Source organism: Octopus sinensis, unplaced genomic scaffold, assembly GCF_006345805.1.
Source record: "Octopus sinensis unplaced genomic scaffold, ASM634580v1 Contig19113, whole genome shotgun sequence".
In the NCBI taxonomy this organism is placed as follows: Eukaryota; Metazoa; Mollusca; class Cephalopoda; order Octopoda; family Octopodidae; genus Octopus; species Octopus sinensis.
In genome coordinates this window covers 193,959-212,354 of record NW_021836179.1, presented here as the reverse complement: position 1 = coordinate 212,354, position 18,396 = coordinate 193,959, and the positions used below count along the sequence as shown (strand labels likewise).

General features: G+C 39.6%; 3 protein-coding genes across 7 annotated transcripts in view; 2 read left to right on the top strand and 1 right to left on the bottom strand.

The window, feature by feature from the left end:
• LOC115232018 (zinc finger protein 850-like) overlaps window positions 1-18,396 on the bottom strand; it is a 33,317-nt gene that overhangs the window by 2,179 nt on the left and 12,742 nt on the right. The window lies entirely within an intron of this gene.
• Window positions 6-18,396, top strand: part of LOC115232017 (zinc finger protein 420-like) — a 34,538-nt gene continuing 16,147 nt past the window's right edge. Inside the window, exons 1-2 of the mRNA XM_036500204.1 lie at window positions 6-1,640; window positions 9,486-9,617. Of these exons, the coding sequence (XP_036356097.1) occupies window positions 749-1,640; window positions 9,486-9,617 (1,024 nt within the window). The 5' untranslated portion in view covers window positions 6-748. The remainder of the gene's footprint in view (window positions 1,641-9,485; window positions 9,618-18,396) is intronic.
• LOC115232023 (zinc finger protein 22-like) lies at window positions 8,845-15,414 on the top strand. 3 transcript variants are annotated; one of them, XM_036500220.1, is made up of 3 exons: window positions 8,845-9,337; window positions 14,472-14,620; window positions 14,943-15,414. In XM_036500220.1, exons 1-3 carry the CDS (start codon window positions 9,098-9,100, stop codon window positions 14,995-14,997), a joined length of 444 nt encoding a protein of 147 aa, XP_036356113.1. In that variant the 5' UTR covers window positions 8,845-9,097; the 3' UTR covers window positions 14,998-15,414. The 3 variants fall into 3 exon arrangements, with proteins under 3 accessions (XP_036356113.1, XP_036356114.1, XP_036356112.1); XM_036500221.1 differs by lacking the exons at window positions 14,472-14,620; window positions 14,943-15,414 and adding an exon at window positions 9,780-10,398 and having other exon boundaries at window positions 8,846-9,359; XM_036500219.1 differs by lacking the exons at window positions 14,472-14,620; window positions 14,943-15,414 and adding an exon at window positions 9,786-10,398 and having other exon boundaries at window positions 8,849-9,449.

The window sequence follows — 18,396 nt, the reverse complement described above, 5'->3', positions numbered from 1 at the left end:
CGGTGTCATTCAAACGAGGGGGAAATTATCAACGACACCGTCTCCTTGTGTTGCTAATTATTTGTGTGAATCTAATTACATGATGTGTAGTAATTATCTCGTGGTAAGGCGAACGTTAAAGTTTGTGGATAAGATAGGGCGATCTAGATGCTTCGAGGTCGCTGGTCCATCACCTTCGTGATTAAATGTTTCGTTTGATCACAACTTTAATTGGTTTTTAATCAGCAACTAATCAATCCATGAACTTTTCTCATCCCTCAAGCTGAAAACATTTATTCTATTGTTATATTATTCGGTTATTCCTCGGAAGCAATCCTCATTTATTGGACAATACTTGTACCTGTGTATGCATATACACACTTATTTATCGAGTAAAATATTATATACACACTCACACACTTATTTTCTTGGTTCGTCATCGCTGTTAGACATTCATATATTTTCATGCTTTTGAGTAATGCTAAATGGTCGCTTCATTACAGCATCTCTCAAATTTCGCCGAGGTGCTACAGTCATTCCTTTAATTTCTAATTAGGAAATAGAAAGTCTTTGTCTACATCGATATGTGAACCACATGGAATTGACCCAGTCAGCAATAAAACATTTTACTGGTGAGTAGAAAATATATCTACGTTACATCTGTTCCTTACATGTAAACATAGGCCTGTGATATCTAAGACAAGAAACTGAACCATTGGAGATTGACTCACAGACATTTGTCAGCTTTAAGAATTGTTCAAGAATTGATATGGAGAACGTTGATGATTTGGATATTTCTAGCACAACTGTTATTAACAATATAGATACAGTTAGAGAGACAGACGGGGATGAGAAAGTTGTAGAGAAAAATGTTCCTGAATATTTCTGTGAGATTTGTAGGAAGATATTCTCTTCAGAAGAGGAGGTCATCTCGCACAGAGAAATACACAAGAAGGAAGAACAGTTCCATTGTGATATTTGTGAGAAATATTTTGTTTCTAAAAGTAAATTAACAAAACATACCAGAATCCACAATGGAGAGAAACCTTTCCGCTGTGAAATCTGTGGCAAATCATTCTCTGATAATTCTAATCTTGGAGTTCATATGAGAGTCCACACAGGGGAAAAACCGTATAGTTGTGAAATATGTGGGAAGTGCTTCTCTGAAAATTCCAACCTTGGAGTTCACAGAAGAATTCACACAGGTGAGAAACCTTTTCATTGTGAAATCTGTGGGGAATCATTCGTCTATAAGAGGAATTTAACAAAACATAGACGAATGCACAGTGGAGGAAAACCGTTTTATTGTGAAATGTGTGAAAAGTGTTTTGTTGATAATAGCGATTTAGCAGCACACAGAAGAAAGCATATTAAAGAGAAACTGTTTAAATGTGAAATCTGTGGGAAATCATTTCTTAATAATTCTCGTCTTGTAGTCCACAAACGTAGCCACACTGGAGAAAAACCTTATTGCTGTGAAATCTGCGGAAAGTCCTTTGTTGATAATAGTTATGTAAACAGACACAAACGAATCCACTCTGGAGATAAACCTTTCCACTGTGAAATCTGTGGGAAATGTTTTATTACTAACAGTCACTTAAAAACTCATAAAATTAGTCACACTGGGGAAAAGCCATTTCACTGTGAAATCTGTGGTAAATCTTACATAAATAACTCTTCTCTTGTAATACACATACGTAGTCATATTGGAGAAAAACCTTTCGCCTGTGAGATTTGTGAAAAATCATTTACTACTAAAAGTCAATTAAAAACACATAAAATATCACACACTGGTGAAAAACTGTTTCACTGTGAAATATGTGGCAAGTCTTACATAAATAACTCTTATCTCATTTTACACATTCGTAGTCACACTGGAGAAAAGCCATTTTATTGCGAGATCTGTGGGAAATCTTTTGCCTCCAACAGTAATTTAACAAAACACAAGCTGATACATTCTGGAGAAAAGCCTTTCCGCTGTGAAATGTGTGAGAAATCTTTTGTCAACAACAGTGATTTAAACAGACACAAAAGGACGCACTCTGGAGAAAGGCCTTTCAGTTGTGACGTGTGTGGGAAGTGTTTTGCGACCAGTAGAGATCTGACTACTCACCAACGAATCCACACCGGCGAAAAGCCTTATCACTGTGAGATATGTGGGAAATCCTTCTGTGCTAATTCTAGTCTAATTGCCCACAAACTTAGCCACACCGGAGAAAGGCCATATCACTGTGAAGTGTGTGGGAAATCATTCAACAGAAATAATCATTTAAAAAGACATAAACAAATTCACTCTAGAGGAAAGAAGATTAATTACAAAACATGAGTGTGTAAGCCAATATTAATGTTGAATAACATCAATGGACAGCGTGACTGACCCCTCGAGTGAGCTGGCACCATTTGACAACATTGTTTACCCCATGGGATTGTTTACTTGTCAGGTGTTGCCGTACCATTTGATAATATCAGTTTATTCCATTTATTTTCTGGTGACTTGTTATTTTAAGAAAACTGAGCATGACTTACAATTAAGGATTGTTATCTTGTTTTATCACAAATTAAAATCAGGTGCTCCTACTTCTTTCTGCATTCACTCTGCCTATTCCGAATATGATCCTATTTAATAAAAGTGGTTGCGAGTGAAAAGTAACACTCTCTGTAGAGAGACTGTCTGTTCGTCCGTCCATGCATCCATCCAATCACACAAACAGGTATATGGTTCAAATTTACAAAAAAAAAAAAAAGACAAATACAGGTGTAGGAACAATGTATTAGTTAAAAGCTACAGAATGGATAAGTTGATTAAATATTATTTACGGCAGTTTTTTCTAGCGGTGTCATATGAAATTGTCACCCATAATTATGACCCTTGAAACGATCTATTGCATTTCAATCTCTTTTAGGGTTAGGGGTGGGGGGAAGGGTATCTTTTTTTCTTCAGAAATGTAAATAAACCCAATCAGTTTCTTAAACGAGGGACATATTCATACGGCACAGAATGTTTTCACCTCAATAGACGTCATTGATTGGTTGAAATTGCAGAAATTGGAGAAAAAAACAACAACAAATATCTTACAAACTATAGAATTTTCTCAATAAAGCCAAGAGAAAAAGATGTTTTATAAACACATTCTACCAGAAAACGAAGTTTGAAAGTGTTTAGTTAGGTGGAAATTATTTTTAAAAACTGCCGGTCAAACGGAAAAGATCCCATCTTTTAAAATATCGTCAGCAAGGCCAACGGTAACAATAATGAACATTCGTTTATCACAGCCGAGATATTAACCACGGTAACCATGGTGATTTGCATCAAAATATTATTTCTTCCTCCCCACCTGATCTTGACATTATTGGTTTTATTTAGTAGAGAACGGGCGGATTACGTTTGTCACATGACACCCCACACTTCCGTTTCCGCTTCATCCTGCCTGACGCGGGAGAAGAACCGTAACGTGTTTTTGTATGTCTTGACGGAGATTTGGGTTTGAGTAAATATATTTTCACTCTAAATATTGATTTGTGTAGCATAACAGGTAAGATATCCACACCTATCTATCGATCGATCGTACGTGCCGGATTTTTTATCCGGCTTCCAGAAATCCGGGAATACTTACACCGTGTATCGAGTATTCGGTTCCGCCCTTCCTTTCTTCGAAGATGACCAGGTTTTCATCTTTACACTTTGTGGGTCCTGAGGGACTGTGGCCTTCCTTTCTGTCGCCCCCGTCTCTTTAGCTTCTCTGGTCATATCTAATTCGGATTGTTTTCCTCCTCCAGAGCACACAACACTACGCTTCAGTGAGCGATGTTGAGCAGAATCTTCCAAAGTTAGACTAAGTTTCACCAAAGAACAGATGGGTACTATTTAAGAAAAGTGGTGTAGGTGCGCGCACTCAAGGTAAACAATTTGGCCTAACTTCGGTATAAGTACCAAAAGTACCGGATACATTTGAAGAGGTTTTTTTATATATGGGGGGGGGGTCTCTTATTTTCAGAAATGTAAACAAAGTCACGTGTGTACCTATACCGAAGGATCGCCAAAGGCAATGTTTCGTTTGTAGTAGCACACGTTTCAGTCGATTTCCGTAAAAAACTTTTATTTTTTTACATATGGCTTTGCGGGAATATTTGAAGTAATGAGAGCGAAAGAGACTAAGAGGAAGCGATTTTATGACGAGGGAATTTCTTTTTGAAGTCCCCGTGTGTGTGTTTGATGTGGTGTGGGAGACAGACAGTATGTTGTGTAAGTGAAGTGCTTCTGTTAGTGTGTGCGAAGAGAGAATAATGTGTGAAAGAGAGAGATAACCGAAATTTTTTACTCGGTGTATGTGTGTGTGTGTATGTATCTATGTATGTGTGTATGTATCTATGTGTGTGTATGTATGGCCGATTCAGTGTAATTTTTTACTCGGTGTATGTGTGTGTGTGTATGTATCTATGTATGTGTGTGTGTATGTATGTATGGCCGATTCAGTGTTTACATTTTTTACGGAAATCGACAATCGACGTCCCTAAAATCAACTCACAGTTGAAATTGCTCTTTACTAAAATCCTTTAATGTGTGTGCTCCAGCATGGCCGCAGTCAAATGACTGAAACATGCAAAAGAAGAAAAGAATATATTCAGTTGAATTTTACTTGTTCATCACCATTTCTCTCTTTGTTTGATCCATACATGGTCACTTCATGTGCTAGTAACAACAGCTAAATTCTATTCAATTTAAACCTTCTGGTCCTGAAAATTGATGACTGTACTTGCTGATGTAATCCTGGATGTCAGAAGGAAAAACAGGATAGTCATGGATGGAATGTTTTTTAATCATAAGTCTGCTCAGTCATTACTGATCTGGTGGTAAAGGCTGGTATGCATGGGCGACTGCTGGTCTTCAGTCATGAATGACCATGGGATTGCACCTAGAAAGTTACCCTCCTAGACACAAGTCCGGTCAAGGTGGTTTTATGGAAGACCAGCAGTCGCCCATGCATACCAGCCTCCCCTCTCCACGCCGCCAGTGTTATCCAAGGGAAAGGCAAAGGGGCCGATACAGCTTGGCACCAGTGACGTCGCAACTCGTTTCTAAGGCTGAGTGAACCGGAGCAACGTGAAATAAAGTGCCTCGCTCGAGAACACAACACGCAGCCCGGTCCGGTCCGGGATTCCAGCTCACAACCTCACGATCGTAAGCTCAACGCTCTAACCACTGAGCCATGCGCCATGGAGGTAAAGAGCAATGGCAATATATTTTTTGAGAGAAGTATATTGTTGTCCATTATTCTGAACTTCAATGTAGCAGTAAAAAATAAGCAAAGTTTCGAAGCAGGAAATTTCATCACAATATATTTCAACAATGCAGAAATTTTATTCATCAAAGTAGGTACCATTGCAATCAACACATTTTTGCTAACGAGTTACAAGTTTGTTTATTCTGGTAACGTAAAAATCTAGAGTTCTGGAGCTGATGAACTCTTTACTCTTTTACTTGTTTCAGTCATTTGACTGCGGCCATGCTGGAGCACCGCCTTTAATCGAGCAACTCGACCCCGGGACTTATTCTTTTGTAAGCCCAGTACTTATCCTATCGGTCTCTTTTGCCGAACCGCTAAGTGACGGGGACATAAACACACCAGCATCGGTTGTCAAGCAATGCTAGGGAAACAAACACAGACACACAAACACACACACACATATATATATATATATATATATATATATACAACGGGCTTCTTTCAGTTTCCGTCTACCAAATCCACTCACAAGGCATTGGTCGGCCCGGGGCTATAGCAGAAGACACTTGCCCAAGGTGCCATGCAGTTGGTAAACAAGCTACTTACCACACAGCCACTCCTGCGCCTATATATATATATATATATATATATACGAGAAAGAAGCAACAAGAATGGATTAGTTTTTAGTACAATTGTTTCATACAAAGACAGGCTTTATTACAAGTTGCAAAAAATAGCAGCAGATAAAAGTGTCCCGTACTCATCAGGTAAAATACATATAAGTTCTCCAAACATCTTAGTGGGTGAGGCTATACTCATGAAGTATTGGAGATAATTTCATTAAAGGCAGATTTAGGTTGCAAACAGATTTCCAAAGCTAATAAGCTTTTAAGAACCTGTGATAAGACTGTGCATCATCATTAAGGAACTTTGGAAATCTGTTTGCAACCTAAATCTGCCTTTAATGAAATTATCTCCAATACTTCATGAGTATAGCCTCACCCACTAAGATGTTTGGAGAACTCATATGTGTTTTAGCTGATGAGTACGGGACACTTTTATCTGCTGCTATTTTTGCAACTTGTAATAAAGCCTGTCTTTGTATGAAACAATTGTCCGAAAAACTAATCCATTCTTGTTGCTTCTTTCTCATTTATAATCACCCCACATTACTGTATGGTTAACACCATATAGTTTTTCTGGTGCATCTAAGTTAAGTACCACATTCAAGTAAATTCATTGGAATTGACTTGAATCTTAATTGCTTTGATTTATATATATATATATATATACATATATACGACGGGCTTCTTTCAGTTTCCGTCTACCAAATCCACTCACAAGGCTTTGGTCGGCCCGGGGCTTTAGCAGAAGACACTTGCCCAAAGTGCCCCGCAGTGGGACTGAACCCGGAACCATGTGGTTGGTAAGCAAGCTACTTACCATACAGCCACTCCTGCGCTTTTGAATACATTTTCCGCAGTTTGACTTTGAACTCCTTCAAAGTGCTTGAAAGCTGTGGTGGTCAGTAGGAGAAAGGTTTGGGGAATAAGCTGGGTGGTGGAGAAGTACTTGGTAGCCAGGTTCCCCTAACATCTGGATCATCGTTAGTGAAATGTGGTCAAGCATTATCATGAAGAATGATTGGCCGTCTTCTGTTGACCAGTCTTGGGACGGAGGAGATTCAGTTTTGCATTCATCTCGGCAATTTCATGGCAATATGTTTCTGCAGTAATGGTTTTTCCAGGTTTTAAGAAGTTATAGTGGAAGAGTCCAGCAGTACACCACCAAACAGTCACCATAACCTTCTTTTTGAAGGGCTCAAATTTAGGGAAGGTTTTTGGTGCTTTATTTGTTCCAACCACTGCAAAGAACATTTTTTTATCATTGGAACACATAACTCTACTTGTGAAGACCTGTTGAGACAAGTGAAAATCAAATCAAATCAAAATTGATGAACATCAATGGAATTTGTATTTTTCGTGATACCAGTGCCGGTGGCACATAGAAAACCATCCGAACGTGGCCGTAGCCAGTACCGCATCGACTGGCCTCCGTGCAGTGGGCACGTAAAAAACACCATCTGAGCGTGGCCTTGCCTGGCCTCCGTGCCGGTGGCATGTGAAAAACACCATCCGAGCGTGGCCATTCGCCAGCCTTGTCTGGCACCTGTGTCGGTGGCACAAAAAAACACCATCCGATCGTGGCCGTGCCAGCCTCGCCTGGCACATAAAAAGCACCACCCACTACACTCACGGAGTGGTTGGCGTTAGGAAGGGCTTCCAGCTGTAGAAACACTGCCAGATCTGACTGACCTGGTGCAGCCTTCGGGCTTCACAGACCCCCAGTTGAACCGTCCAACCCATGCCAGCATGGAAAGCGGACGCTAAACGATGTTGATGATATACAGGATCCACTTTTCATCACAAGTTACAATACAGTCAAGAAATGGGTCGGTCTGGTAATGGAGAAGAAGCTACAAGCAAATTTCATATCTGCACATCTTCTGATTTTCATTGAAGTTCTTTTGCCACTTCTCGAGTGGTTTCGCATGGGTCTTTCTTAATGACAGTCCTTAATTGACTTGTTATCAATGACAGATGGGCGTCCACTGCACTAACGATCTTGAAGGCTCTGGTCTCCACTGCGAAATCATTTAAACCATTTCCAAGCTGACCACTCACTGGTCGTTTCCACACCAAACATTTTGTTGATATCGCAAGCAGTTTCAGCTGCTTTACGACCTTTTTTGAATTTGAATTGCAAAATTGCTTGAATATCGTTCTTTGACAGTTCTGTTTCAGATGATTGTAAGGACAGGGAAAAAAATATCAATATCAGGAGTGGCTGTGTGGTAAGTAGCTTGCTAACCAACCACATGGTTCCGGGTTCAGTCCCACTGCGTAGCATCTTGGGCAAGTGTCGTCTGCTATAGCCCCGGGCCGACCAATGCCTTGTGAGTGGATTTGGTAGACGGAAATTGAAAGAAGCCTGTCGTGTATATGTATATATGTATATGTGTGTGTTTGTTCCCCTAGCATTGCTTGACAACCGATGCTGGTGTGTTTACGTCCCCGTCAATTAGCGGTTCGGCAAAAGAGACCGATAGAGTAAGTACTGGGCTTACAACGAATAAGTCCCGGGGTCGATTTGCTCGACTAAAGACGGTGCTCCAGCATGGCTGCAGTCAAATGACTTAAACAAGTAAAAGAGTATTAATTTATTGATGCATTTGGGCAAGGCTATATCTATATTATCAGACAATTGCAAAAAAATGTTTTTAAAAATTCAAAACACTGCAAAAATCCAGTAGAAATTCCTCATGGTTCAAAACGTTGCTTACTTTTTACTCTACCTGATATATATGTATACACAAACAATGTGAAGGTGTAGTTGTAGTTTATAAATTTTCACCTAAAGTTATTTGATGTCATTTGTTAATCAATATAGAAATGTTGCAACACTTCCAATTTGATCTGTTTTCTATATCTAAAACTATTTCTTTATTATTTCAGATTCACAGATGACATTGGCACAAAACGACTTCTGTATATTGGATACATCTGGAATATCTATCATGTCTTAAAGACTAAAGGAAAATGTCTTAGGGAACAGATATAATAACCCTACTAGGGTTGGATTACTGTGAAATATTTGCTCTGAGCAAAGATTCGTAGCAACATTTCTCCATCTCCTTACCTGTTGCTTTTGCATTCTGATTAAAGTTGAATCTATTTGCAAAGGAGTTTGCAGAATTTTAGTCCATAGCAGTAGAAATATTTCTAAGCACAAGAAGAAGGAAATTACATTCTGTGGTGAGAGAAGAAAGATAAGGGGAAAATTTAATACTGTGAGAAACTTTAACGGTTGGGTCTATTTTGTCTCTTGGAGAAATGTCAAAAGAATTAGGGAAATCAGAACATTATTGTGAAATCTGTGGTAAATCATATTCTAGAAGTAGTGAGTTGATTAAGCACGTTCGTATCCATACAGGTGAGAAGCCATTTCACTGTGATACCTGTGGTAAATCATTCTCTCAGAACAGTAGCTTAAGTCGGCACAAACGTATTCATACAGGTGAGAGACCATATACCTGTGATATCTGTGGAAAGGCATTCACTGAGAATAGTCACTTAAGCAGACACAAACGTTTTCATACAGGGGAAAAGCCATTTCACTGTATTACCTGTGCTAAATCATTCTCTGTAGGTAGTCAATTAACAACACACAAACGTATTCATACAGGTGAGAAACCATATTGTTGCGATATCTGTGGCAAAGCATTCTCTGACAGTAAAATCTTAAGAAGACACGAACGTATTCACACAGGAGAGAGACCGTATCATTGTGTTACCTGTGGCAAATCATTCTCTGGAATTAGCGACTTGACTACACACCAACGTATTCATTCAGGTGAAAAACCATTTCACTGTGACACCTGTGGTAAATCATTCTCTGATAACTCAAACTTAACTAAACACAAACGCATTCACACAGGGAAGACACCATATAATTGTGATACATGTGGTCTCGCTTTCTCTCAAAGTTGTGACTTAACTAAACACAAACTTATACATACAGGAGAAAAACCATATCACTGTGATATCTGTGGTAAATCATTCTCTCAGAGAAGTAACTTAAATACACATGCATCTATCCATGCGAAAGTGTGATTGTATCATTGTCAAAATTCATTAGAACACACAGCAACATTCAATATCTTGGAACCTTTCTCCCTGGAAAATCATGGCTTAACCTTTGTGCCCTTAAAAGTAATCATTGACCCCTGAAAGTAACCATACACTTCGTGGTCACCCTTTTCAGATACTTTTTTACAGCCAGATACTCTTCCTTATATCAACCACTTCAGCCACTTTAGTAAATTCTTACCTGAGTGTGTTAACGAGCTGTTATCACAATATATTTTATAGCCACTCTTATAATCTACATTGGCAAGATAACATTGATTTGTGTAGCATAACAGGTAAGATATACACACCTATCTATCGATCGATCGTACGTGCCGGATCTCCTATCCGGCTTCCAGAAATCCGGGAATACTTATATCGTGTATCGAGTATTCGGTTCCGCCCTCCCTTTTTCCGAAGATGACCAGGTTTTCATCTTTACACTTTGTGGGTCCTGAGGGACTGTGGCCTTCCTTGCTGCCGCCCCCGTCTCTTTAGCTTCTCTGGTCATATTGATTTGTAAAGCATAATTGGTAAGATATCCACACCTATCTATCGATCGATCGTACGTGCCGGATCTCTTATCCGGCTTCCAGAAATCCGGGAATACTTATACCGTGTATCGAGTATTCGGTTCCGCCCTTCCTTTTTCTGAAGATGACCAGGTTTTCATCTTTACACTTTGTGGGTCCTGAGGGACTGTGGCCTTCCTTACTGCCGCCCCCGTCTCTTTAGCTTCTCTGGTCATATCTAATTCGGATTGTTTTCCTCCTCCAGAGCACACAACACTACGCTTCAGTGAGCGATGTTGAGCAGAATCTTCCAAAGTTAGACTAAGTTTCACCAAAGAACAGACGGAATTACACCCTCAACACAACACGGCCTAATTTCCTATTTTACAGACGTAAAATCGATTCACAGTCGAAATTGCATCAATGAATTGCACGAGTATTCTTGTCGCAGTGGACCTTATGAGAAATGTCTTTGAGAGAGAAAAGTCGTGGGCCCAGCAATATGATAGAAGGATGATATTGAACAAAGTGAGATGACTGTTTTCAAACCAACTGCCTTGACGAATGCTCGCTTTGTTTTTGTACATACTACCGTCGTTCATGTCTCCTCTATTCCAGCAGATTGTGAAGAAAGCGTAGAAAATACGGTGGTCGTCAGCGGTAGGTGGCCCACATATGTTGGAATTTTTCAGATTTTGTCTTAGAATGCACACTTGAAATTGATTTGAAGCATCATTTAAAAAAAAGAAATTTTTCCCATACTACTTAAATACAAAGGTCTTGACGCATCTACATAACCCTAACCTAAAAACATTGTTACGTAGATGCATCGGGACCTATATTTAAGTAGTGCCTTTTTTCGAGAGATTTAGCTTTTTAACGACCCCCTCCTCGTCCTTTACTCCCCCCGATTTACTTGATTTCGTTGGCATTACGCACTTAAAACCATAAGAGAAGCCCTTTCCGTTAAAAAAAGAGTAAATATTGTCAGACTTAAAGGTGTGTGATTAAATGGAGATTTGGCTGTTGTTTCTAGCATATTCTACGATCATCTTCATGTGTGTCTTTCTCGCTCTAACATCTGTTGTCAAGCCATGGTTGGAAAATGGACATTAAACGATGATGACGCCTCTCCTGCATGCCACATCCGATGCTTCTTATGTCCAACCTTTCTCTCAGGGTGCTTACACTCTGTCGTGCATGGACACTGGCATTACACATCCAGTGGGTCATGCTAGCTTCATTTCTTTCAAGCCTACGCATGTCCTCCACAGTCATGGTCCATGTTTCACTGCCATGAAGCAAGGCAGTTCACACACATGCGTCGTACAATCTACCTTTCACTCTGAGCGAGAGACCCTTTGTCACCATTAGGAAAGAAGCTTTCTAAACTTTGCCCAGGTTATTCTTATTCTAGTGGTAACACTCTCAGCATCCACCTCCACTACTTACCTGGTCACCTAGGTAACGGGAACTATTAACTACTTCTAGTTTCTCCCCCTGGAGTGTGATGGAATCTGATTTCTGAGTGTCTGTGGTGTCTATTGCCCCTGTGCATCTGCCGCACATGAAAGCTATCTTCTCGGTTAATGTTCCTTTGATGTTGCTGCACCTCTTATGTGTCCATAGCTTACACTGGGTACATCTTATGGAGTTTCTACACATCGAGCAGGGCCACCTACCTCGGGGGATATATATATATCATATATCAGCCGAAATTGCAAAGATAATCTGGAACTCGACTGAGGATAGAAAACTCCAAATGATCCGTCCTTGTTTTCTTTGTATCATCTGTCTGGATATTTTGTTGTCTCTTTTTTGTTTCACCTAACTTTCTGGATGTTTTGCATTAGAAACCGTTTTTGTATTTTATATATATAAACAGTTAGGCGCAGGAGTGGCTGTGTGGTAAGTAGCTTGCTTACCAACCACATGGTTCCGGGTTCAGTCCCACTGCATGGCATCTTGGGCAAGTGTCTTCTGCTATAGCCTCGGGCTGACCAAAGCCTTGTGAGTGGATTTGGCAGACAGAAACTGAAAGAAGCCTGTCGTATATATATATATATATATATATATATATATGTATATGTTTGTGTGTCTGTGTTTGTCCCCCTAGCATTGCTTGACAATCGATGCTGGTGTGTCTGTGTTTGTCCCCCTAGCATTGCTTGACAATCGATGCTGGTGTGTTTATGTCCCCGTCACTTAGCGGTTCGGCAAAAAGAGACCGATAGAATAAGTACTGGGCTTACAAAGAATAAGTCCCAGGGTCGATTTGCTCGACTAAAGGCGGTGCTCCAGCATGGCCGCAGTCAAATGACTGAAACAAGTAAAAGAGTATATATATATATATATATATCAGAAATATTAAATTTCTAAATATCTCAGAGATATGTATGGTGGTGGAGCGATAGAATGGTTGTATACTGTCAATCTAACGTGACAGTAGGGGATTACACTACCGCTGTTTAGCCCTAGGAAGCATCGACGCTTCCTGATGGCTTCGACACATTTTTTCCTGTGTACTTATATATTTATGAAGGGGAGACAAACACCCCCAGCAGCCATATAAAATGTTACATAATGTAAACATATAGTTATTACTCTTTTACTTGTTTCAGTCATTTGACTGCGGCCATGCTGGAGCACCGCCTTTAATCGAGCAACACAACCCCGGGACTTATTCTTTGTAAGCCCAGTACTTATTCTACCGGTCTGTTTTGCCGAACTGCTAAGTGACGGGGTTATAAACACGCCAGCATCGGTTGTCAAGCAATGCTAGGGGGACAAACACAAACATACACGCACACACACATATACATATATACGACGGGCTTCTTTCAGTTTCCGTCTACCAAGTCGACTCCCAAGGCTTTGGTCGGCCCGAGGCTGTAGTAGAAGACACTCGCCCAAGGTGCCACGCAGTGGGACTCAACCGGTACCATGTGGTTGGTAAACAAGCTACTTACCACACATAAAGTTTTAGATTTCACCCAATGTTATATGATGTCATTTGTTATTCAATATAGAAATGTAACAATCCTATTTTGATCTTTCCTCTCTATCTAATTCTGTTTCTTTATTATTTCAGATTCACGGATGACATTGGCACAAAACAACTTTTGTACATTGGAGACATCTGGAATATTTATAATTTAAAGACTAGAGGAAAATATTATAGAGAACAGATATAATATCCCAACTGTTATAAATCTAGGATTGAATTGCTGTGAAACATTTGATCTGAGCTGAGATTCATAGCAACATTTCTCCATCTCGTTATCTGTTGCTTTTGCATTCTAATTAAGTTGAATCTATTTGCAAAGGAGTTTGCAGAATTTTAAATATTGATAAAATAACAGTTGATCGCAGTAGAAATAAGGAATAAATGATAACAACAACAACAAAGAAAAAGAAATTATATTCTGTGTTGAGAGAAGAAAAACAAGGGAAAAGTTTAATGGTTGGATCCATTTGTATTCCTTAGAAAAATGTCAAAAGAATTAGAAGAATCACAACATGGTTGTGAAATCTGTGGTAAATCCTTCCCCACAGGTAATGATTTGGTTAAACACATTTGTTTTCATACAGGTGAGAAGCCATTTCACTGTGATACCTGTGGCAAATCCTTCTCTCAAAACGGTAGCTTGAGTAAACACAGGCGTACTCACACAGGAGAGAAACCATTTCACTGTGATATCTGTGGTAAATCTTTCACTTTAAACAGTACCTTATTTGTGCATAAAAATATTCATTCTGCAGAAAAACCATATAATTGTGATGTCTGTGGTAAATCATTCTCTGCAAGTAGCACCTTAATTAAACATATACGTATCCACACAGGAGAGAAACCATATGAATGTGATATCTGCGGACAGGCATTCACTGAGGATGGTCAATTAAAAAGTCACAGGCGTATTCACACAGGTGAGAGACCATATCAGTGTGATATCTGTTGTAAATCATTCTCTGTAAGTAGTACCTTAACTAAACATATACGTATCCACACAGGAGAGAAACCATGTGAATGTGATATTTGTGGGAAAGCATTCACTGAGGATGGTCAATTAAGAAGACACAGGCGTATTCACACAGGAGAGAGGCCATATCAGTGTGATATCTGTAGTAAATCATTTGCTGGAATTTCTGACTTGAATACACACAAACGTATTCATACAAGGGAGAAACCATATCAGTGTGATATCTGTAGTAAATCATTCTCTGCCAACTCTAGCTTCATTCGACACAAACGTGTTCATACAGGTGAGAAGCCACATCGCTGTGATATCTGTGGCAAAGCCTTCTCTCAAAACAGTGATTTAACTAAACACAAAGGTATTCACACAGTGTGATAAATCTGTGGTAAATCATTCTCTGGAATTACTGACTTGACTACAGACAAACGTTTTCATACAGGTGAGGAGCCATTTCACTGTGATACCTGTGGCAAATCCTTCTCTGACAACCCCGAACTTAACACGACACCAACGTATTCATTCAGGGGAGAGACTATATCACTGTAGTATCTGGGGTTAAACATTCTCTCGGAGAAGTAACTTAACTACACATGCATCTGTCCATGTAAAAGTGTGATTGCATCATTGTCAGACATCGTTAAAACACCCAACAACAATTAATATTTGCCAACCTGGTGACCTCTTCTGCAGGCAATGTTGTAGTTGTAAGAGATGAAGATGAATCTAATCCCACTACTTGCCAGCAAAGCAAGGCCCAACTCTGCCAGACATGAATGTTGGTCAAGTGTGGCCGGGAACCAAACCTAAAGAGATGCTCCCCTGTGGCTCTCAAAGCCTCAACACAAACAACAACAACAATAAGAACAACAGAATCAACAAAACTAATGCAGCTTCACTGCAACCAACAACAACTAACTTGGCAGACACCCATAAAATTATTAACCATCTTACAAACAATAACTCTGAGCACCTTTTCAAACTCCACCTGTCTAACACCCGTGGACATGTTTGCAAAGTCAGAAAACAGCACAGCTCCCATGACTTCAGAAAACATTTTTTCACGCTAAGAGTTGCTGAAGCATGGAACAAACTGCCAGCATCAGTTGTTAGTTGTCGGAGCACTGCATCCTTCAAAACTTCCTGAGATTCGCCAACACTACACCTAATTTTCTTCCATCCATACACACGCAAGCATGTATCTGACAACCAAGAGAATACCCTCCATCAGGCATTTGCCATATTCTGAACGCCTTACTTCCCTGGGCATGGACACATTGAAACTCCGATGTCTGGCAGCTGACTTGGCAGACACCCATAAAGTTATTAACCATTGCACAAACAATAACTCTGAGCACCTTTTCAAACTCCACCTGTCTAACACCCATGGACATGTTTGCAAAGTCAGAAAACAGCACAGCTCCCATGACTTTCGGAAACATTTTTTCACGCTAAGAGTTGCTGAAGCATGGAACAAACTGCCGGCATCGGTTGTTAGTTGTCGGAGCACTGCATCGTTCAAAACTTCCTGAGATTCGCCAACACTACACCTGATTTTCTTCCCTCCATACACACGCAAGCATGTATCTGACTTATACACTGTTCGCTTTCCAGACATTTGTACATTACTGCATGTACTTTATACGCACTTTCTGACAAGTTGTGGTGCACCTGAGCACTGTATACAATAATTTCATTACGTTATATATATTTAAGATTTTATTAAAAATATCGGAATGCTAAGTTATCTCCCTTACATAGAGTTGTGGACAGGATGTATATATGAAACGGTTCTCTCCAACCTTTTTTCTACAATGGACCGGCTTCGTGCCAGACAATAATTATGCGGACCGGTTGTGGTACATGGATGATTCCACTGCATTTCGATTCAGATGGGAAATAATAAAAGAGTGATTTATTAAAGAGAAGACAAAGTGTATAATTTCTTTCAAATCTGAAAATTAGTTGAATTACATACTCTCTTACTTCTTTCAGTAATTTGACTGCGGCCATGCTGGAGCACCACCTTTAATCGAGCAACTCAACCCCGGGACTTATTCTTTTGTAAGCCCAGTACGTATTCCATCGGTCTCTTTTGCCGAACCGCTAAGTAACGGGGACATAAACACACCAGCATCGGTTGTCAAGCAATGCTACTGGGACAAACACAGACACACATATATATATATATACATACGACGGGCTTCTTTCAGTTTCCGTCTACCAAATCCACTCACAAGGCTGTGGTCGGCCCGGGGCTATAGCAGAAGACACTTGCCCAAGGTGCCACACAGTGGGACTGAACCCGGAACCATGTGGTTGGTTAGCAAGCTACTTACCACTCCTGCGCCTATAAATAAAAAAATATACATTAATTGCAAAATGTAGCCATTGTTATTATAGATAGTAAAGGTAGACGTAAAATACTCAGTAATTATAGAATTATACTTTAATTATAAATGTGGTTACAGTTATGAGAGTATTGAGCAGAGATGAATGTTGAATATTTAAACAATTTTAAAATTCAAGTCCAATATTCAATTTAATTATTATATAATTTTAAACAAATGAATTATTTCTTTGCAGCCTGGTAGCAAAAGTTCCACAGGTGGGTTCCGATATGCAATCCGTTGGTTGGGACTTCTGATATAAAATACAAAGTCCGTAGTTGCTCTCATAAACTAGATTACATCGTCTGTCCTGTGTCCATTTATGGTTCTAGAAGATATTTTATATTTATGGTTACATAAGATACATATTTTGAGAAGCAATTTCGACATAGTATTTGTATCCAGTTTGGAACAGAAGTGGAAACAGATAGAATCCCATCTCCCTGTCTGTTGCCAGAGGCTACAAACAGAGAAACAGGTAAAAGAAGAAAAGAATATATTCAGCTGAATTTTATTTGTTCATCAATATTTTCTTTTTGTTTGATCAATATATGGTCACTTCACCTGCTAGAAACAACAGCTAAATTCTATGCAATTTAAACCTTCTGGTCCTGAAAACTAGAGATTACTTGCTGATTTAATGCTGGATAAAGAACGTCAGAAAAAAAAACTGGAGAGTCATGGATGGAATGTAACTGCATCTGCTGAAGAAGTCTGAGGATTAATATGCAAGAGAAAGAGAAAGACTGTTGCAGTGAGGGAGGTGGGTTTGTGAGTGTAAGAGGAGAGTGGGAGGTAGACAGGGGAGGAAAAGGAAGGGGGATGCAGTGAGTGGTGAAGCTTTGTATATTGAGGAGCAGAAAGAGAGAAATGATACAGTTGGAAGTGGGAGACTAGAAGACAGAGAGGAGAGAGTGGTGTTGGGGAGGAGGTGGAGGAAAGGGATTGTAGTGGATGATGAGGTGTAGTGGGGGGGGGGGGGGGAGAAGACATAATACACACCGTAATAAGGGACAGTCCAGGGGAAAGGAGGGGACTCCACTGAGATGAATGTCTGTCTTGGCATTGGTCCCATGTATTAACACCATCACAGAAGTTACAAGGTCTTCTAAACACTATCAGTGGTATATATATACATATATATATATATATATATATCCTCCAGGGAAAATAATCTCTGTAAATATTTAAAGAGCAACAGTATTGAATCACCAAATTAAGATTTAGATGAAGATCAGGATTTACTGAAGATTTTGGATTTCCATTTCCAGTCAACTTCTGCTCTGAAACTTCTCCAGTCTCAACAAATTGGGTCCAGATGTCATTGCAGAGCTTCTTACATCAATCGAGGGCATTCATAATACAATCCATGGCATTTGCATTCTTCTTCATTCACCCAGGTCTCTTATTACTGTGCAGCACCACATGTTTATGATAAAATTTCACTTCTACACAGAGAATATCCAGATTCTTGTCTTTGGTAAGGCTCCAAGGTCATGTTTTTTTTGGGGTTTTTTTCGCAAAACACTCGACAGATTCGAGAAATGGTTTGTCCGCAACCTTATGCCTCTTCTTGGGAGTGTAAGAAACAACATTGCCCTGTCTTCTTTTTTCTCCAAAACACAATC

Coding starts and splice junctions, on each gene's coding strand:
- LOC115232023 (XM_036500220.1), top strand. CDS start 9,098: ATGTCAAAAGAATTAGGGAAATCAGAACATTATTGTGAAATCTGTGGT. Junction 9,338..14,471: donor CATTCACTGAGAATAGTCAC/TTAAGCAGACAC, acceptor GAGGATGGTCAA/TTAAGAAGACACAGGCGTAT. Junction 14,621..14,942: donor TGTGATATCTGTAGTAAATC/ATTCTCTGCCAA, acceptor CTGGGGTTAAAC/ATTCTCTCGGAGAAGTAACT.